Raw genomic sequence first — 22,109 nt, forward strand, 5'->3', positions numbered from 1 at the left:
ATAGTTTGTCCGTTTTATTTTATTTACTGTGTAATGTTCATTTGACAGGGCATCCCTAAAATTTTCTCTCCATTTCTTATTTCATTACTGCAAGAAAAACATCATCAAATGTCAATCAGGATTGTGGTGTCAAAATTCAAGCTCTGCTTTATAAATGTCGAGGATCAGAGTTATCGAAAGAGCCTTCATAGGCATTCTATAAGTGACCAATGCGATTTTATTTCTGCACGGACATGACAAATGAGAACTGTATCTTTCTCCACCCTATTACCAGAGCCTCATTAGGACCTGAGGAACACGTGGGGAACTGACCCAGCCCAGACATTCACAGGCAAAATACATTAGAATAACAAATGCCAATTGCTCTGAATCTCTCCGAAGGAGCATTTTCTCTCCGAGGTACAGTAAGAATTGCATTACCTGTACAGCTGGTCAGCTCTGTTGAATAATTCTTCATTTTAGAAATGGAAAGTGACCTTCTGTTGATTCCAGGGGGATAGTAGCATTGCAGATTCATTCAAAATATAGCCATTTGGAATGAGACAAGAGTAACCCTGGCTTTACAAAAAAAAAATCTGAGGGAGGTTTGTTACACAGTTAAAGCATAACCTAAAATATTTAGGACAAAAATATATCCTAAAATTAGATTTAGACATTTGGCTTTTATGTCCCCTTAATTAAACACCTAATGTTTTAGGTTGTAACTGGGTAGTGGAGAACAGAAATACAGTTTTGAGAGTTCTCAATTTTGAACTGCTTTGAAATATGGACACAATTATCCTTAATAATGATGATATTCTTCAGTTGTCGGAGTTTTGTATTTTTTTTACTGCACCTGAAATCTGAGACCCAAACCAATGTCAAGAGAAACAAGCCCCAGGTTCTAGCCTTTTCAGAGGCTATTGTCTTTGTGAGTAATAACAGTGGTAACATTCAAATGCTTGAATTTTAGGTTAGGAGGTGGTATCCTCAATGAGCTGAAAGGAAACTTTATTTTATACAGATAAAGGTTTATAAAATAAATGCTAACCAGTGAAATCAAGCACAACAGAAAATTGCTACATATATTGACTTTATTATGGTGTCTCAAGGCCGTGACAATGGGATAGATTTGTGGGTGACAAATGTTTGGTGATGGCAAAGCTTATGTATGACTCACAATAGAAGGTAATTAATTTACAGGGTTGGGTAATTTAATTAAGAAAAAAAGGGAAAATATTAGTTAAACTAGATACGAAATGCAAACAACACCCTACACCTGGGTGACTGTGTTTGCTGCTGCAGCTGACAGCGTGAGTCCAAGCCCCAGAATCCACATGACAGGACAGAAGTGACTCCTTCAAGTTCCTCTGACCGCACAGCCCCACAATGGTACATATGAGTACATACATGCACAGACACAATAAAATAAATGTTTGTAAAAACCCTACAATCACAGTATTGATTTCAAAGATGCCCAACAAGGGCACATCCCGAGTATGTATTGTACAAGGAATGTGCTGTCTGCTAAAATCTATTTAAAAGATGCTTTAGGCTGTGTGGGAAATCACAGGAACCTGTTAATTCTTGATGATGTAGAAAGTGCCATCCATAATTACATAAACATAGTATTATAGTTTAACAATCAATGTATATCTGACCTAGCATCTTGTTTTTCAAAATTTAATCCTTAGAAGAAGAAATGACAATCACTATGACCTAAATACAATTAAAATTATTTCACACTACTGAGGTATTATTTTTGCTATTACTGGCTATGAGATATGAGGGTAAATATGTATTTCAGGGACATATAAGAAACATCAGTGGAGACACACGCGAGGTGAGAGCGTGCTTCAGAGGCCCAGTGACTGCCGATACTACAGGATGAATGAATGGTTGCATCCAGAAACCTGTCTACCTCCCTTATGCTTTTTCTTCCCAGGTCACCTTCTACATAGCATAAGTTTGTAACTTAAACACATGGAAATCTTTATTTAGCATTCAGTTTTAAAAAGGTAGCAGAAAACAAAACACTGAGTTTAAATGATTTATTCATTTTTAAGAGCGTGGAATGATATACAAAATCTGGCAAGATAGTTTCAGACTGTGAGTAAGCCTGTTCAGATAGGCTGGTTCTCACTGTGGGTAGGACAGCTAAGCATCTCTCTGTCTCACTGTGCTACAGACAGACACAAAGAGAACACTGCATCTCCCTCTAAACACTAAAGGCACAGTGTTGGCCGGAAGTAGTGCTCAGTAGATGTGGACACTACTTTTCTTGACGTTTGAGATAGCATCCAAGTTTTGCTTCTTCTGTGGCTTTTGAACTTGGGAAAAGTATTTATATTTTTAAAAGCACTCAAAAGGAGGTGAAAATCGAACCTGCCCATTGGTTGGCAGGAGAGTTGAATGAGAAGGTGCCAGAGGGGCCTTCTGTGAGATGTCTCGCATTTGGTCAGCTCCTGATGAATGTTTCCAAGTGTACAGAAGATTAGTGTAGCTTCCAGATCACTTTGATATTAAGGTTATAGTTGTAGCACGATTCGTAAAAACCCAGAGACAAATGTTGGGGTTCAACCTAAAGGTCAGAAAAGCAAAACAACCAGCCCCTGGCTCTTACCTCTATCACAATCCGAAAATGGCAATCCTGCCTCTAGGAATCTTCAGAATGAGATTGTCTGAGAGCTGTCTCTTCCCGTTTTATAATCCTCTCTAGTGCTGGGATTAAAGGCATGCACCACTACTACCCGGTTTCCATGCCAAAGTAGTGTGGCTACTGGGATTAAAGGTGTGTGTCACTACTTGCGGCTGTTTTGCTCTCTGATCTTCAGGCAAGCTTTATTTATTAAAATACAAATGAAGTATCACTACAGCTACTTATAGAGTACAGAACTAAGCCCTGAAGAATGAGTGACAACTGAGTTTCTTCTGTGCTGTTTTATGGACTGAGCTGGTATTAAGTATATCAGTTTTAACTCAGCTTCAAGAGCAATTTTAGAAAATTCGGGTTCACACAAAATGAAGTCATGGAAGAATGATGTTATCTCAATAGAAGATTGTGGGGGAGAAAACTCTCTGAGGACCCTAGAGTGAGAACTATGACCATGGAGGATACAGTCTTGGTAATCTGGAAGATGTTCATATTGTGTGAGCTGTCCAAAGATAGGATGCTTTCCTCTGAAGATATTGGCTTCTTGACTTATTTGTCTATTTATTTAGCTGAGAAGTCTTTTGAGGAAAGGATTTGAGGTGATGGAGAGAAGATATAAGAATCTGAGTTTGGATTTTCGTAGGGAACTTTAAAGGCTAATTCTTCTCCAAGGCTCTGTGATTTCATGGGTCTTGACTTCCATACAGCGATTACAGCTTTAAACAATGTGGAGAACTTGTGCCGAGTCAACCAGTCTTTTCCTCTGGATTATGATCACATCCCACTGCACATCCTGATCTGTGGAGTATTCCTCCAGAGGACAAAATTGATTTGGAATTTGAAATTAAAACATGTTATTTTGCAGTGGACTGAGAAGTTAAAAATATGATGCTATTGCCCATGAATTTCTAAGATAGAGCCTAGAGGATCCTCTGGAGTGTCTCTTAGCGCTGTGATTATCTAGTGATCAAAGTCAGAGACTACAGCATCTGTGTATAGGTAGGCTCACTAGGTCAACCATTCCATAGCTAAGATTTCAATGATCCCAGTCATGACTGGATGAGATGGTGGCTGAACACAGAAGGAACGTGAAGGAAGGAAGTCAACAGTAATAGAGAATTCAAAGTTAATAACAAAATTGATCTTTTTGGTGTACAGTTCTATGAATTATAACAAGTATAGACTTTTAATATTCATAGCAGCCACTTCTGAAGATACAAAACATATCACCATTCTTACATATCTGCTTTGTGTTATCACTTTGTAATTATCGGTCCCTTCCACTTCAGTCACTAAGAAGCAGAAATTTCTGTAACTATAATTTTTTTGGGTGATTCCATATAGATGAAATGATAACAGCATGTATTTTTTGAGATTAGCTTCTTTTTAATGTAATGGTTTTAAAATTCATCCAAGTTAAAATGCACACACGTAGTCGATTTCCTTTTATGGCTGCGTAGTGCTCCCTAGTGTGCCGCGTGTGGGAGATCTCACGTGGTTACCTCCAAAATCCACTCAATGTATTTCAGGATGTGGAGATGGGTTTGTCACCAAACTAGACCAGAAATGAACAGTACCAACATATGAAAGTTCTAGTGCAGGAGTAAGACTGCTTAGAGATTGTGAGTGGTAAGAGAGTAAGTGCTCCAGAAATTTGTTTGATTTATTGCATATCCATTTTGCTTTAATTTTAGCATGCCTTTTTGAACCATAAAGGTTAAATAGTTAAGATATTCCAATTTACTCTATTACATTTAAAAGTTAAATTTTTAGAAAAATAAGAAACTCTAATGAAACTATACTTATTTACAGTACAATATTAAGTCTTATAGATACGAAGTATTTATTAATTTTTTAAAAGACAGATCTAAGCAAGGAAAACACTAATGTGCAGTTATGCTCATAGAAGAAGAACAATGACAACAGAAAAACCTCAGGCAGCTGCAGGAAGCTTTCGTTTGTTGTTACACTTGGGATTCTCTGGTCTTGTTGACATTCTCCCTCCATATTCCCAAGACTCCGTTGGGACTTGAGTCTGCATTGAAAGCAGGTTAAAGAAACACTCTCAGATGAGATGTTGGAGACAGTGAACAAGAAGCAGCAGCATGATCACAGATAAATTCCCAGGGCAAAGACAGCCCCAGTGGAATTTGGTTCCTCTGCGCTAGATGGCACAGAGCTATGAAGCCCACAGGAGAATTTGTACCTGTTGCCTTGTTGCCTGGTTGCCTGGTAGAGCATTGTTCTTTGTTTCATTTGGTTTTACAGATCCAAACTTTGTTTACTTTCTCTCTAGGAAATTCTGCAAGGCACTATATACCACACGATATAATGAAGTAAATATATAATAGAGTTTTCTCTATAAACCAAAAGGGGGTAGCATCCATTATGTGAAGTTAATTTTTTGTTTCTTAAATTGAGAATTGGGGATCCATTCAAAATTCATCGCTGCATAATTTTTTTAGAAACGACTAAATTAGTTACAGTGTGACTGTGATGATGCGTATTAGTGATCAAAATACCAGGTGCCCTCATTGATAGTGCAGGAGAAATTTTGGAAACTTCAAATAATTGCAGTGTGTCTGAAGTAGTTCGTGTTATCAAAAAATCAATTCTCTCATTTATGATGCTCATGTAACACATTGATTCATGCTACACATACTTATTGATGCTTGTATATTAGATCTGGGGATATAGCATTTAAAAACAAACAAAATCCTGTGTTTGCAGAGCTTAGACTTTGGGTAGAAGAAGCAGGCAATAGGCAAAATTTGCAGCTGGCGGTGATAGCCCTAGGGAGCAAAGTAAAGCTAAGACAGGGAGATAGGGAAATGCAGGAATTTTAGGGGGGAGACACACTAGAAAAGGATACGTGAGGAAAGATTTGAAGAGGAACACTGCAGGCAGAGGAAGCAAACATTCCAGGCTTTAAGGCAAAGGGAAGCCCAAATGGATCCAATTAGCTGAAGGAACAACCAGGGGGTCAGAGTAGCAGGCACTCAGGAATGACGAGCTTTTAAGATCATACACTCAAGAACAAAGGTGCAAATATCCACACCAAAGATCAGCATACAGTACAAGAATCTATATGTAATTCTTTTTATTGGTTTATTATTATTATTATTATTATTATTATTATCATTACAAATTTTCCCCTTCTCCCCTCCTCCCATTTTCCTCTCCGTCCCCCATTCCCCCTCCCCCTCCCTCTCCAGTCCAAAGAGCGGTCAGGGTTCCCTGCCCTGTGGGAAGTCCAAGGTCCTCCCCCCTTCATCCAGGTCTAGGAAGGTGGGGATCCAAACATACTAGATTCCCACAAAGCCAGTACATGGCGTAGAATCAAAACCCAGTGCCATTGTCCTTGGCTTCTCAGTCAGCCCTCCATGTCAGCCACGTTCAGACAGTCTGGTTTGATGCTCCATCAGTCCCAGTCCAGCTGGCCTTGGTGAGTTTCCATTAGATCTTTTAATTACTGCAATACCTATGCTTGGTTGTTAACTTGGCTAAGTCTGGAATGAACTGAGCCCAAAATGGAGTGGCATACGTGTGAGCGATTTTTGCTTAACTTAAGGTGAGAAGATCTACTTCTAATCTTTCCGATAGGAACACAGACCTTTAATCTTGATCTTGATACAGAAAGACACACATTTAATCCAGAATTATTGAGCTGGGAAAAATCTCCATCTAATCTGTGCCATGCCTTCTGCTGGAAGCCTATTTAGGGACATGGAAGAAGGAAGCTTTTGCTCTTTGCTTGCTTGCTTTTGCCTTGCTTGCATGTCCATTCCGTCACTGGCACAAGAGCCTACTTCATAGAGCCGACTTCTTTGGGATTCCAGTAATACTGAAGACCAGCTGAGACAACCAGCCTCATGGACTGAACAACTACTGGATTCTTGGGCTTTCCATTCATAGGCAGCCACTGTTGGATTAGTTTAAACAGCCCGTAAACCATTCTAATAAATATCCGTTCTATGTATATATACAGAGATTCATTCTAAAAGCTCTGTTACTCTAGAGAACCCTGATTAATACAATTTCCAACTGTTATCCCCAGATCATAGAGTTCCCCAAAACCAACTAGGAGACCGAGTCCTGTATCTAAAAGCAGCGAGCCTTTCTTCTTCTTCTTCTTCTTCTTCTTCTTCTTCTTCTTCTTCTTCTTCTTCTTTTTTTAAAGGTTTATTTATTGTGTCTATAGTATTCTGCCTGCACGCATGCCTACAGGCCAGAAGAGGGCACCAGATCTCATTATGGAAGGTTGTAAGCCACCATGTGGTTGCTGGGAATTGAACTCAGGACCTTTAGGAAAGCAAGCAGTGCTCTTAACCACTGAGCCATCTCTCCAGCCCAAAAGCCTTTATTCTTATGTAAGTTTGCAAACTCGGACTTTCTGTGTGTCCAACATTTGGAGTAATCGAAGAGCCCTGAGTTCAGTTAGGGTTGGATTTTTATAGTCGCAAAGATTGGGGTGAGGGATTTCTCAGGTTCAGGACCCCTGATTGGCTGACATTTGTCTGGGGGTGTCCTGGTGAGAAGCGAAGGGTGTGTGCTGACAGGTGACCCTATCTACAATAGTCAGAACGTTAGGAATTTCCTTTGGATGGTCTATTCCTAAGTAGTGCCTGGGTAATCTTTGTGGCCTTTCTTGGAACCAGGTATTGTCTTAGGGTAAACTACTGAGACTCTGGCCTCTATCGAGCTTCTCATGGCTGGGTTCTACACCAAAAAGATGCAAAACTTCTGACTTAAGAGGACATTGGAGGCATCTTCCTTCCTGGGGACTTTCAGACTGCAGGTAAATACAGTACAAGCAATTTAGGGAAGGGATATTTACAACAAATTGTAACTATAGCAATAACAATGGCAGACACTTCAGAGTCATGAACTCATTAGATACATTAATTTATTGTACACCAATCTTACAATGTCAGGAATTCTCAGTTCTGATTTTCAGATGAAAGTACTAAGACAATGCTCACATAGCCAGTAAGGAGGAGAGTTTCCATTTAAAGCAGGTTTGCCTGATTGCACATCTGTGATTGCTAATTTCATGGGTCAATGTGAATGGCTAAGGGACATCCATGGATAACTTGTAAAACCTTATTTCGGGTGTGTATGAGGGCGTTTCTGAAATAAATTAGCGTATTGATCAGCAATGAGTAAATCCACTCACCATGTCAAATTATCAGCATCTAGTTAATCTCCTGCACCACGAAGGGAACGAAGGTGGTGAACCCCTGTCTCTCTTTGAGCTGAACCATATACCTTTTCCTTCTCTCAAAAATCGAAACTTTCAGGCCTTGGCCTTGGACTAGGCCCAAGTTTCCTGACTCTCCAGCTGGTATAAAACAGATCCAGGGTCATCTTGGCCTTGTTCTGACTTCTTTCTGCATGTGTGTCCCTCTGTACCTTACTTTTCTACTGTCTGAAGAGCTCTAATTTATTATTCTTTAGTGTTTCCACTACCTCTCACAGTAGGTTCAACTTTTTATCCAAGAAAAGTTTTTGTTCTTTAATACAAACAGTTTCATTTTGATCTTTTAAGAAGGCCTCAGGCATGCAAAAGAAAAGTGTTCCATTGGTTAATGGGTTTAGAGAAGTAAATTAAGACATTGTTTAAAAAAAAAACAAACAAAAAAAATCAAGACATTTGAAGTTAGCTTTTATTCAAATGACCTCCATAAAAAAACTAAAATAAAACAAACAGATTAAAAACAAAAAGAACTACCCCCTTTTTCTCCTTTAGAAATCCATCTATTTAATTTTCTGGATTCCTCATTCCTACTTTACTGAAACTTAAAATAATGAATAAATTATATATAAAATGCAGAATGTGCTGAAGAAAAATAGCTTATGAACTGTGGTGATTTGAATGGAAATGACCCCCATAGGCTTATTATTTAAATGTTTGGTTTCCAGTTGGTGGAAATGTTTGAGAAGGATTAGGAGGTGTGGCCTTGTTGGACAAGGTATGTCACTGGGGGGTGGGCTTTGAGGTTTCAAAAGCCCACACCAGGCTCAGGTTCTCTCTCTCTCTCTCGGCCAGATCTAAGATCTCAGCTATTGTTCCAGCATCATACCTATCTATATGTTGCCTTGATTATGGTGTCTATTCACAGCAATAGAAAAGTAACGAAGATGAGAAACATAATATTTTATGCTTCAGTTTTGTTTTTATAAAATTGAATTAATGTATACTTTGTGTAAAATAACCAACGGATAACAAACGTTGAGGAGAATGTGGAGAAAGGGGAACCCTCATTCACTCATTCACTGCTGGTGGAATTGCAAAGTAGTAAAACCATTATGAAAATTGGGGTGGAGAATCTTCAAAAAGTTAAAAATCAAGCTACCACATGACCCGGCTGTTCCACTCCTCAGCATAGGCCCGAAGGACTTTATATTCTATTCCACAGATGCTTGCTCAGCTAGGTTCATTGCCATTCTCAATTGCCAGAAAATGGAAGCAATTTAAATGTCCTTCAGCTGATGAATTGATAATTAAAATGTGGTACTTATACATAATGGAATACTATTCAGCTCTAAGGAAAAATGAAATGATTAAATTTGTAGGCATTTGGATGGAACTAGAAAATATCATATCGAGTACATACACACATATATAACATTATTTATAAGTAAGTATGTGTATGTATGTTATACATAAACATATACACACATATATGTTTAAATGATGTCATGCTACTTGGGGTGACTATGTTCCCCCAAAAGCCATAGAGTATCTAACATTAAAATGCAGTGCCAAGCATGGGAAACCACAGCATTAGTTACTAGTCTATCGCTGTGATAAAATACCAGGATGACTTATAGGAAGAAGAGTTTATTTGGGTTTCTGGTTCCAGAGAGATGAGTCCATCATGGAAAAGAAGTGGCAGGTGGAGTAGCAACCTGAGAGCTAGCATCTTGAGCCTCAAGTAGGAAGAAGAGAGAATGAAATAGGAATGACTGGAAGGTTTTGTAACCTCAAAACCCATCTCCAGTGACATACTTTTTCCAAAAAGGTCATACTTTTTCAACCCACCCAAACAGTGCAGCCAACTGAGGACTGAGTATTCAAATGTTTGATGTTATGGGGATATTCTCATTCACATCACCATAACTGCCCTTTGAACTTCAGAAGAGTCCCAGACCTGCCTTCTCTACTGCTATGGCTCTTGATTGTCTACCAGAAATTGAAGGTAAGACCCTATTGACTGATAATACCATATACTTTGGAGAGAGGACATGGAGGAACTGGAATCGATCTGGAAGCCTCATCTCTGATGACTGTACCAGAAGGACCTAGGAATGCTGCCAAAGGAGAAAAGCAATCAGTAGTCCTATTCATCTCCGAGACCCATGAATCACAACCACTAAAATAGCAAGCTATTCAGAAAGGTGCAATAGTGATATTTACATCCTGATGGCAAATGACAGCTTTCTTGTTAGACTCAAGACCTATTCAATAGGAGGGAATTCCATAGCTATATTCTAAATAGTTATCCTTATGCCACAGATAAGTATAGTTCTCACCCCTCATCAAAAAAGCTTTATTTTGCAGCAAATGGTGAACATTGCAGAAAGACAAGGCTTGTCAAGATACAGAAAACAACTGACCATGGAATGCCCAATCCCAGTTGATAACATCTATAACATAAGCCCTATAGTGAAGATTTAGGGCACAGGAGGCAAAAGCATTATAGAAGCTACTACAAGATAATGTCTTCTATGTATGACAGCAATGCTGCACCCATAAGATGTCAACAACATGGCTGACAAAATAAAACCTGAAAATGACAGTAACAATTGACATGTCAATGTGAATGGGGGACCTCACATGGCCCATGCCTAGACTAAGAGTTGTAGGCAATCAATTGCCTGGAGAGGGAGAATCAGTCTTCTGCAGGGACACGCTCCCAGTGGGTTAGCTAATCTTAAGTAGTCAATCCTAAACACATGTATTTATGGAGCACTAAATAAACCTAGCAGGTTGTATTTATAAATTTACACATATAACACTAATAAAAAATAAGAGGACATGAATTTGAGGACAGGGGAGTGGTGGAAGAGAGGAGTTGGAAGGGGAATGGTGTAAATATAATGCTCATATATGAGATTCTCATAAAATAAATGAAGGTAAGAATAATCAAATCAAATCAAAGTTATTTTGCAAATAATTGTCCTTTTTCAACTAGTAAAATGAAGTCCAAGAGTTAAGACATTTAGCATATCCAGCTAGAAATAGCTATGTGCTTTGTGTTATATTATCCAGAATGTAACCAGCTAGAAATAGCTATGTGCTTTGTGCTATCCAGAAAACACCTTATTTATCTATCCTCTCAAAATTTTTGATTTTTAAGGTGGGTCTAAACATTGAACTCAAGGCCTCATATAGTATCATACAAATTATTTTTAAGTTGCATCTCTTTTGTCTCCTGATATTTTTTTTAATATGAGTGTTTAGATCTAGTTAAGATGGATTCCATGCAATAATTTCAATGCTTAGGTATTTCAAAAGCTTAGAAAAGGACAGAGGATAACAAAATTAACTCCCCAAGGAGGGAAACAAATCTGCCAGTGTCTGAAATCCTGGGCTGTTTCCTGCTGAGGAAATTATGACTTTCTTTTTTTCTTTTTTTTCCCCCCTTTTTTCTTCCTTTCCAGGGGAGAGCACGAACACAGTCCCCACTACCACAAATTATGCAGTCGAGTTTCCTGCATTTGGGGAAATCACAGCAGTTAGCACCTCAGGAGTGCAATAGACAAGACAAACCCTGGGAAAACCATTTTCGTGATCATAGTTTCTCCCCCGCCAGGTAAGTATAACTTCTTTTCTTTATCTGGAAAATAGGTGGATAATGGGACACCCATGCCACAGTGATTTTGAAGATTAAATAAAGTACTTGATTTTAGAATACTCTTAATATTCATCTATTAAATGCCCAGTATATGCTGGTTATTAGCACAACTGCTACCCAATACTCACCAATACAAAAAACTTTACTTTTTATATTTACTTCAGATATTTCCTTTCTCCTTCTCTAGTCCCCTTTCTGCCTTCTTTGCTTTGAAAAATAAAATCCTGGGGCTGGAGAGATGACTCAGCAGGTGAGAGCAAGTGCCACTCTTGCGAAGGAACTGAGTTTGGTTATGGTTGACCCACAATCAGCTTTACTTTAGCTACAAGGGATCCAACAGTCACTTTTGGCCTCTTTAGACATATGCACACACATAGCATGCACAAATGAGCACACATACATACACAGAAATAAAAATGAATCTTAGAAAACGAAACAGAAACTAAAAATATGTTCAAAGTTCAGGTCTATGGAGATAGCTTGCGGGTAAGTGCTTTTTGTGTAAGCACAAGACACTTGAAGTGAGACACCCAGAATCCAGATAAAAGCTGGGCATGTTGGCATGTGCCTGGGAGGGGAGGCGGAGATGGAGAAAGGACCGGTGGATCAAAGGGACTTCTTTCTGTACAAGTACACAAGTTGAATCCTTGAGCTCCACATTTGGTGACAGACCTTCTCTCAAAAAACAGGGTGGAGGGTTGAGCATTGACCTTCATGTGGGCACGAACACTTGTGAGCATGTGCACGCGCCCCTTCCTCAGAATTAACGCTCAGGTGAAGGCCTCTATACTTCTTCCCAAGTTTGCTTTTTTCTAGGCAATCATTACCATGAAATCTGCTCATATTTTAATAAATAAAATATATTGAACGTCTACTGTGCATAAATTTCCTCACTGAATGGGAAAAACGTTTCTCAAGGGTTTTCTGTGTCAGGTACCTTTCATGAAGCCTTTGGTAGTTGGGTAATATGGCGGTGAGTATGTCAAATGTGATTAGGACAAAGGTGCCTCCACCTGGAGCAGACTGCAACCTCCGCTACTATATAAGGGAACTGTGACCTAATTTAAGAGCATATTCCTTCAACAAATATCTGAGACTTGCTAGTCTTTCCAACCAATCACAGGATGCACAGTAAATATGGCAAACACAGAGCTGGATCCAGTTAGGCTATTTCTTTCGTGTGTGCGTGCGTGCGTGTGTGTGCGCGCGTGCACGCATGTGCGTGTGTTTTACAGATGTAGATCATCAGTTCATCTATATGTGACAGAAAATATTCAAAATATTGTCCTATTATGGAAAATTGTTCATTTGTCATATTTATAGCAGTGGATTCATAGCTTATGTGTTTTTGTTAAATTATCCCTGTGGAGGACCAACGTACAATGCTTCCAATTAGGCTATTTCTATGTCATATCCTCTGTATCCTCCAAACACATCCGCGATACTGCAGGGTGGGTCTCTCTGGTCTAGAGTGCTATTTGATTCATGAATTTTTACATCCCTCATATAAATTCTACTAAAATTAATTAATGTAAGAAGTTTCTTTCACAAATAGCATTATTTGTTTCACTCTTTCTTTGTACAAGATGTTTAGGTTTCATTTACCTTAATAACACGGGTTAACATTTTGGTCTTTACATTTTTGTGTGTCTGATTCCCCCCCTCCCCAGGTAGAATTGTTCTACATCAAAGACTACAGACACTGTAAATGGTACCTAATGATTACAATAATATTGTACAATAACATGGAGAAAGTGAAAACAGAGCCTGTAAAAAAAAAAGAGAGAAAGAAAGAAAAGAAAACAGCTGCCTTTCTATTAATCTCTGCCAACAATTGTGGATTAGTTTATTTCAATCATACGCCTTCAGTAAAATCCACTCAGCTGCACACCTAATCCCTCCTACCACACCTGGAGACGAGCTACTTGCTAAGGTGAGTTTCCAGCTTTTAAACATTTCTATTGTTTCGGTGCCCTTCCTCAAGTCTCAATGTCCTCTGAACATGTAGCTTTAATATCTATGTAGTTTTGCCACAGGGAGAAACATAATTTGCTTACCCGTTCCCCTGGAGACACTTAGGCTAGTTCATTTTTTAACTAAACAACAGTGAGTGCAAAAACCTGATTTCCTTATTTATTATCTCTTAGATGACTAAAATTAAAAATGACTAGAGAGAGAGAGAGAACATGAAGTTGGGTGGGGAGGGAGGTGGGAAGGATCTGAGAGGAGTTTGGGCATGGGAAGGAAAATGATTAATATATATTTTGTATAAAAAAAATTAAAAGACTTTAAAAAGATGACTAGCTAAAGGCATTAATATATTTTCATAACTTTAATTAAGTTTATTCTTTGGCAGCTTTAAATAAATATTTAGTGCATTCTGATCACAGTTACCGGTTCCCTCTGTTATCTTCATCCTCTTGTCACCTCCCTACAAGTCCCTTGCTATAGTCAAGCCTCTTTGTTGTGTTTTATCATTGAGCCTAACCAGGGCCATTCATGTGACCATTTTTATAGCTATCCATTAGAGCCTGGTGGGCTCACTACTGGGTATGCCAATGAAGGCAATGCCTGGCCATTCTCTAGAATTCATCAGTAGTTAATGATTCATCTAGGAGGGCTAGCGCCCCCTGGGATCCATGATTGCCTGTAGAAGGTCCTGGGAAGTGGGCAGGGGTCCTGTGATATCATGAGTGTAGTGTGCTGTGGAATAATCCTCTGTACACTGTTCATATGTATTGCTCTCATTGGTTAATAAAAAAACGGACAGTCTGGTAGCCAGGAAGTATAGGGAGGACAGGTAGACATGGAGGACTCTGGGAGGAGGAAGGGTGGGGTCAGAGGAGATGCCAGCCAGCAGCAGAGAAAGCAGGACTTAGAGAAAATGAGGCAACAAGCCATGAGCCATGTGGTGAAGCATAGATAAGAAACACGGGTTATTTCAAGTGTAAGAGTTAGCTAATAAGAAGCCTGAGCTATAGGCCAAGTGTTTATAAGTAAAACTAAGCCTTTGAGTAGTTATTTGGGAACTAGCAGGCAGGAGACAAATATTTGACTATAGCAATGGCTGTGCTGTGCCCAGAAGACAGCCTTTTTATCTTCCTTTCTGCTCTTACATTCTTCCTGTCTCCTCGTCTACCATGTTCCCTGAATGAATAAACATGTTTTGGTATGCTGTCAAGTTGTTTTCCAGAATACCTGTGCTCCAGAGTGCTTAATCCACAAACACATTCACTAGAATTATTCTTATTTCTGGATTCATATAGAAATACTTTTCATAATATTTTATTCCAGCCATATAAAATTTACATCTCAAACATTCATTAATTGAATTCATCCATACTTCCTAACATTGTTTTTGTGTTCAGAGAATTTTAAAACTTTTGGTCATTTGTATGGTTATCTGCTTTACCTGCAAAATCCGGTCTATGTAGATAGCACGTCTTTAGCTCTGCTGGTGTTGGTGTAGTTCTGGCTTTTGTTGAGTGTTGGGGAAGTTCTCCTCTGGTTGTTCCCGGCACAAGAGAAAACCAATGTACATTTCGTAAGCCTAGGCCGTCTGCTCCTTTAAGAGGAAACTACCGAATGAGAGTGACAAACGGAGCTACGGAGGGAGAGCTGTAGTTGTAATTTAATCTAGTTACATGGACAAAAATGGGCTTTATTTTTTTATAAAGAAAATGTTTTAAATTCATGAGTCATGTGGTTAGTTGTTGACCAAGATTAATATAAGTTTGGTTCACATGAGTTCCTGATGAATTAAAGAATTAAAAAAAACATACAGAGGAAATAAAAGCAAAGTGATAATAGAACATTTATTTACCTGTAAGAGGAAGACAACGGGAAGGGGATGTTTATATATTTGAGTAAACGTATTTACAGTGCTGCAGATAATTTAGGTACATTTATATTTCGCGTGTCAGGTGGGTTTCTCCAAGTAACCGAATGAGCAGGATAACTGAACATAATAACTCGTTAATTCCTAGGGCCAAAGATCCTTGGCATCCTCTTACACCTGCATGTCCTTGTTCACTGCTTCGTGGGGGCCGCACAAAACAGACCACCATTGCATTATTTCTGTACAGGAGAAATGTCTTCCCAGAAGCAAAAAGGGTTGCGCGTTAGAGGCTGCACATCTGTATGAAATAATATTAATATCAGCAGCAAGCACCACCGCAAACATCTACTGCAAGCCAGGCACCCTTCCAAGAGCTTTGTGCAAATCAACTTAATTAACCCGCACGGCGACCCCTCCTGGTGGGTGCCGTAACCATTTTCGTTTAAATAGAAGAGATACTGAGTCCAATCCTACAGACCTCAGGCCTCTGTCATCCATGCCATTTCAGGCAAACCCTAATCATGTAGAAATTCATTTTGAGGTTGCCAGGCGTGGATCCTTTCAAGAGCTATTCTTAGGGTGTCCATAGGGTTCTAAAGAGGAGCGACACCTCGGGGTCCCTGGCCACCCTGACACCCTCAATCATGTCGCGAGGCTCCTGCACGGTTGGCAGTACCACCATTCTACGCGTGCTGGGCTGGGCCTCAGCCTTAGCTCGCGCCACCTGCTCCTGGCTCTCGCGTCCCCGCCCCGCGTCCCGCCCCCGCGCCGCACCCGCGTCCCACGGTCGGTCCCTCCCTCCGGCGTGACGGGAGCACGGGCGCAGGCTGCCCGCGCTGCGAGCGGCCGAGCTGTCAGCGGGAGGACCAGCTGAGGCTGAGCGGAGCCTGGCGGAGAGGAGCAGAAAGCACCGTCCTCGCCGCCTCCGGGAGCCGGAGCTGTGCAGCCTGATCGTCCGAGTCCACCCAGCGCGGCGATGCTGCTGCTCGCCCTGCGGCGGGTTCGGGGCAGGCGCTGGGGGCGACCGCCCGAGGGTCCCCGCTGCGCGCGCTCGCCGCCCTGGAGCCCCGCCTGGATTTGCTGCTGGGCGCTCGCCGCCTGCCAGGCAGCCTGGGCTGGGGACTCGCCCTCCTCGGGCCGCCCGCTTCCTGCGTGCCAGGAGGTGAGCAGCACCTGGTCCCCCGCCTGGAGTTTGCGGCGGGGTGCGGGGTGGGGCGGCCGCGCGGATCCGGGCTCAGAGTGGCCATCACCTTTTTCGGGCTTGGAGGACAGGGGCGTTCGGTTGTGTCCAGGGATGATGAAGTTGCTCGCCTGTGCTAGCTGGCTAGGAGCGGGTGTGCAGGTTTGCTGTCTTTCTGGTGGTGCCTTTTCTCTCCGCGCTGGTGTTTGGGGGTTTCTGAAAGGACTTTGCGGCGCCCCGGTTGGATAGCTAGGCTCAGGACCTGGGGTTGAGGGAGAAATTTCAGGAAAGGGAGGAGACTGGGGAAGCCCTGCCTTGTGGGATTTAGAAAACTATCGCTTTATAGCTTTTTAGAGCGCTAGATACTGACCCTCCCTCTCCTGCTTTCTCGGTTCCTCTGTCTCCACAAATGCTTTTACCCAACTCCCTTGATCTCCGTTTCCACATAAGCATGCTGTGGTGTCCCTTGACGTTCTGGGGCAAGACATGGTTGTGAAGAAGGTTACGAAAAAAAATTACTTAGGACAGAGGCGGGTTGGTGATGTGGAAAATCAGAATGGGCAAAGCAAATATGCTCCTTGGGGAGGTGCTTTACCTGGCCGAAACCGTGCAGCTGTGTACTTTACGGCTTGAAATCGCTGCTGATTTATAGCCAAAAAGGATAAATTCTGGGTGATTAGATTTTTTTTCTTCTGCTTTTAGGAAAACGAGACTTAGTGTGCCAAAAATTTACAGAGGGTGTCACTGTAAGTTGCACTGGGTGTTTATCTTTCCCATCAGCGCTCCAGAAAGTGCATCCTTTTAATGAAAATCAATGAGGGGAAGGAAGGAACATTTCTGACCCACTTTGAATGATCGTGCTGGAGAGGTGAGCCTCACATGCTGTCTGAAGGAAGATTGCTCGGAATTGTGGTGATCGGTTCTTTATATTTATCCAGCAAAAAATAGGTTAGCCATCGGCTCCCTTTGAGAAGAAAGGGCCGATTTTGTTCCTTGTGCGTGTGGAACCACTTCTGAATTAGAGTATCGTCCTTCTAGACATCATCCATCATCCGTGGGTTTTTTCATCTTCGTCTCCTACAATACAAGTCCCAGGACAGCCTGAGATGGGGCGTGAGATGGAAAGCTAGCCTGGGACTCTGCAGCTGCATTGTGACTAGCGAATCAGGGCAAGGGCTCAGCTACCAGCTGGGCTCGATTTCAGAGGGCACTGGTGTTGGTTCAGTCTGTCTTCTGCCACTTGCCACTTGTGAATGATCCCGCTTTTTCGACGTCCACAACTGTTGTGTCGAGATAAACTTTCCCCTCCAGTTGCCTGGTCACAGCACGTAGAACATGTTTATTTTCTGAAGTGAAGTTCTAAGTTCCTTGCGACGTTAATCCTTTGTAGTGAGGAACCTGCTTGAAGTGGAAAAGCCAAGGCCAATAGAAAAGATACCACAATCTTTATTTACATATTTACAAGGTTTCTGGCCCAGGCAGGGTTCAAATTCCTTATGTAAAAGTGATGGGCCTTGAGTTTCTGATCCTCCTGCCTCAAGTGCTGGGATCAAAGGTTAGGTCACCATAACCAGTTTATACAGTAGTAGGGATCAAACCTAGGGCTTGCATGCTAGGTAAGAACTCTACCAAGTGATCCTGCATCCCAACTTCTAGACTATAACCATGCAGAACTGAGGCAAGGGGATGATGGAACGTACAAGGGAGTGATGCTCATCCAATTCCAGCTTTTCATTGAATTGGCTTTAGAAACTGTATTTGAGTCTTCCTTTTAGGTATCAATGTTGAATTTTTCTCTTTGAAAATGGAAATAGAAAAAAAAATATAAAAGAGGATGCTACTGAGGCAGCCTGTGAGTGTTTGTGGTTATGGAAGCAGCAATGCACAGACCTCCTGATATTCTTCCTGCAGACTGAAAGCTTGTGAGACTCTGTGCTGTGGGTTAGAGGCTCCTCTGGAACTACAAGAGGCTTCCCAGGGGCACAATCTGATTGCCAATACCCAGACTAGCTGAGCTAATTTGTGCTCCTGATCATTGTTTCAGTCTACCATTGTTTTGAAGAGGAAAATGAGAAGTAAATGATCCTCAGGCATTGAGGGCAAGGACTTCTTGTTTTGGGAGTGTGAGGATTGTGGCAAGTTCCTCTGAGACAGATGTTGACTTATGGCCATAAGCAGAATAGAATAGCTATTCTCTGTCTATATGATTGTTTTAACTGCTGTGTCTTTTGGGTTTCACCTCTACATCACAGAGTGACCTGGTACTTGCCTCCTTAGTGCTGGGAGCCATGACGACCTGGTCAGTGATAGTTTTTCTTAACGCTAACGGAGTTATGGAGTTGTTCCTGAACACAAGGACATCAGCACTATGAGATGGAGGGAGACTGAGAAGAGCAAAGACGAGGACCTTTGAGGCTAAAGCACCAAAGCCGATAGCACAAGAGAAAGGGGCAATGGGAAAATCTGCAGGGTACTCTAAACCTCAGCATTTTTGTAGAATAAGCCATGTTTAATGACGTCACAAAGACTGATTTTTTTTTTCCTCCTTACTTGTAGAAGAAAAGACAGTGTAGGAAACTGGTCTGGGAGGAAGCTGATGACGATTGCCCGAGATGAGACAAAGGATCTTCAAAGATTCAATTAGGCTGTGGGCTTAGGTTTTCACCTTAGATTTTGTGGCAAGGTGGACTCTGGACTGAGGTTCTGAGTACAGCGCTGCCAAAGTCCTTGGGTGATGGAGTGGAAAGGAGAAGTCAAATGATGGCTCTTGGAAGTTCAGCTGCTGATCAGGTGAGCAGCGTGGAAGTTTACCAACAGGAAGGGACATCTTGGGAGAGAGAAATAAGAGAACAAGTCTATGCACCCAGAGATGAAGGGCAAGGACAGGATGTGATGTCTTTAAATGGTATCCGGACGTAAGAGCGGTTTGTGAATATTTGGGGTTTTGTGCATTTGTTTTTCGCTGGCACACTGACTCTAATGAACGCCCTGTTTTATTATGAGGACGTGTAATCTATCAAAGGAGAAATCTGTATCAGTGTGAGAGTTGTTGATGGTTAGATTAGTGGAGCTTGAGGTTACTATTTCAGGAAGCATTGTGAGGGAGACTTCAAAGGCTCAGACTCAAGCCTAGGCTTACACCTGTGAATTTAGTAAGATGTTTTTGACTAAACTGACTAACTAGACTTATTAGGGCAGCCAGAGGAAAACGTATCCAGGCCAACAGATGATTCAGCATTGCAATGAGATATTAAAAAGAGCCTGTGAGAACAAAAAAGAACAGCACTAAGTGGATTATGTGTACATTATTTAAATTTAGTAACTGCAATCACGAGGTCCTTAGTTCATTGCTCTGAAATCTTGCACAGTATATCTGAAGTTTTAGTGAGTGATGATTTTTGGCCAACAGCTTTTACTCCATCAACATTGATTCAGTTTATACTAGTCTGCAGGCAAAATGTCGTGATAAATATAACAAAATAAACACAAAATTAAAATATAATATATATGAGGAAGGATGAGGCAGATATGCAAACAACCAATTATAATAAGGGATTTGATCCCACAAGAGAGGCAAATGGTACTAGAACCCACACGGATGGCTTGGGAAAAGAATAACAAAGAAGCGAAGAGGGCTTGAAAGGTGAACAGGAACTTACCAAAAAAGATAAGAGTCAGAGTCAGACAGGACTGTGGCTCCTTTGGGGAAAAGGCGTTTCAGGTGCGGAGCACAGATCAAAGTGGCGGAAACACAAAGCTGTATTGTGTCATGATTGGGTCCAACTGGACTCTAGAGAGCAGCAAGGAGCTTCCTGGGCAGTGGATCAGAGAGGTGCAGGAGTCTGGTCGCAAGGGGTCTGACGTCATGCTGAGAAGAAGGTGGTCTTCCCTGGATCGGCAGCCAGAAGCAAGAGAAGACTTTAAACATTTAGTTTGGCAGTAGGATGGAGGCCAGATTGAGAAAAGTGGGAAATGGAGAGAGGTGAGACCTTCTTGGAGGGGGTGGTGATTAATGTCCAGGGGAAGGGAGGCGGGGCATCAGCTAAGGGATGGACCTGGATTAGGAGGAAGTGCCTCTAGCCCCAAGGTTAAGGAATGGGGGGAAGAGAAGGAACTTTTTTTTTTTTTTTTAAAGAGTGACTGACTTACGTAGAGCTGTTTAATTGTCAGCCAGGGAGAAAGCTGCCTTGCTCCGGATCATGGTCTGGGCTAGGAGGGGGACCCGATATTCACGTGGATAAAAGGAGTGGTTGAAAGGGTAGAACTAAGGCTTTAACAACACTGTATGGAGCAGAAAAGTTCACAAAGGAGACCCAGAACAATGGCTAGAGTGGAGAATGGGGAGTTATGGGATTTTGAAGGAAGGGAGGAAAGACTCTGAAGAAGAAAGGGGTAGGTGCCTGGCCAGTGCCCTGCACAAGATGAGAGCTGACAAGAGGCTCTTCATTTGGCTGGTGCTCTTCATGTTGCTGGCGCTCTGTGCCCGAGCGGTTCTACCAGGATCAGCCAGGATGAGTTGTTCTCAACTCGCAGACGAGGAAGGGGATAGAGGATAGGATAGCCGTAAAGCCGTCCCAGATGGGGAAGCGATCGATATTTCTAAGTTCGTATAAACCAGAAAACTTGTAAATGACTACATACGGGAGACTCTGACCATGAGCTACGGGGGGGTCACTATCACTGGAGGAGCTAGAACCCCACCTCTGTTTTCACGCAGCTACCATCATTACTCTTGCTTGTTGTGCCTGCGGAGGTGAATTTTCCATCCAAGTTCTCATGCTCAGTTCCATTTCCCATGTTTTAGGCAAATGTGAGCAAGTATTCACACCATCAATATTTACAATGTAAAGCCAGGAGTTGATAGATCTGTAAAATGTCATATTTTAGCACAAGGGAAGAAAATAGCAGCACACAGTGCCGACAGCGGCACACTTTGCTTGCAATGCTTTTTGCAGCAGTGTTGGCGATTCTTGCTTTGGACTGTCGTAATCTCCTCAAGTTCTGGTTGTCCTTTATTTTTCTGTGGAAGAAACCACAGATAATTCTTTCTTTACTGAGTTTCTTAACATATTCTAATAGTTCACTTTCAATATATATGTATTATATGCACACATTTATAATACTTAGGTACCAAGCAATTGTAATAAAATGTTGAAAAACACATGGCCTCTTCTCACACAGAGCTTTATAATCTTGTGGGTTAAATCCCAAACAAACCCACACATCACATAATTATGGTTGCTATAAATGGTGTGATGGGAAATACCACGTATAGTGAGAATGCATAGCCACCTGCGTGCGATAGCATTTTGTCACAGTGACAAAAATACATGAGAGGAACAGCTTAGAAGAACAGGTTTATTTTGGCTCATGGTTTTAGGCTGTAGTCATCTCTCTCTATTCCTTTGGGCCTGAAGCAAGACCAAGAAAAATGAGGGTGTGGAAGGGCATGGCAGAGGATGCTTCTGACTTCATGCCAGGGATGGAGGCAAAAAGGGACAAAGAAAGAGAGAGGGAGGGACAGAAGGGTTTAGAGATAAGATACACTGTTCATCTATTCCTCCAAGTAGACCCCAGCTCTTGCTAGCCCATTTAGCT

The 22,109-nt window shown here is 41.5% G+C and overlaps 1 protein-coding gene and 1 non-coding gene across 3 annotated transcripts in view; one reads left to right on the forward strand and one right to left on the reverse strand.

The window, feature by feature from the left end:
• Positions 1 to 11,297: 11,297 nt before the first annotated feature.
• LOC121434811 lies at positions 11,298 to 11,459 on the reverse strand. The gene has a single exon (XR_005972509.1). It is a non-coding gene; the product is annotated as a U1 spliceosomal RNA (small nuclear RNA).
• A 4,685-nt stretch (positions 11,460 to 16,144) lies between these two features.
• Positions 16,145 to 22,109, forward strand: part of LOC121434733 (endosome/lysosome-associated apoptosis and autophagy regulator family member 2-like) — a 159,171-nt gene continuing 153,206 nt past the window's right edge. The window contains exon 1 of one of the 2 annotated variants that reach the window (XM_041633661.1): positions 16,145 to 16,493. In XM_041633661.1, coding sequence (XP_041489595.1) covers positions 16,308 to 16,493 — 186 coding nt within the window. In that variant the 5' untranslated portion in view covers positions 16,145 to 16,307. The remainder of the gene's footprint in view (positions 16,494 to 22,109) is intronic. The other variant, XM_041633663.1, reaches the window with a different exon arrangement.

This window comes from Microtus oregoni, unplaced genomic scaffold (genome assembly GCF_018167655.1).
Source record: "Microtus oregoni isolate MIOR12 unplaced genomic scaffold, Mior012 000044F_ref0000062, whole genome shotgun sequence".
NCBI classification, from domain to species: Eukaryota; Metazoa; Chordata; class Mammalia; order Rodentia; family Cricetidae; genus Microtus; species Microtus oregoni.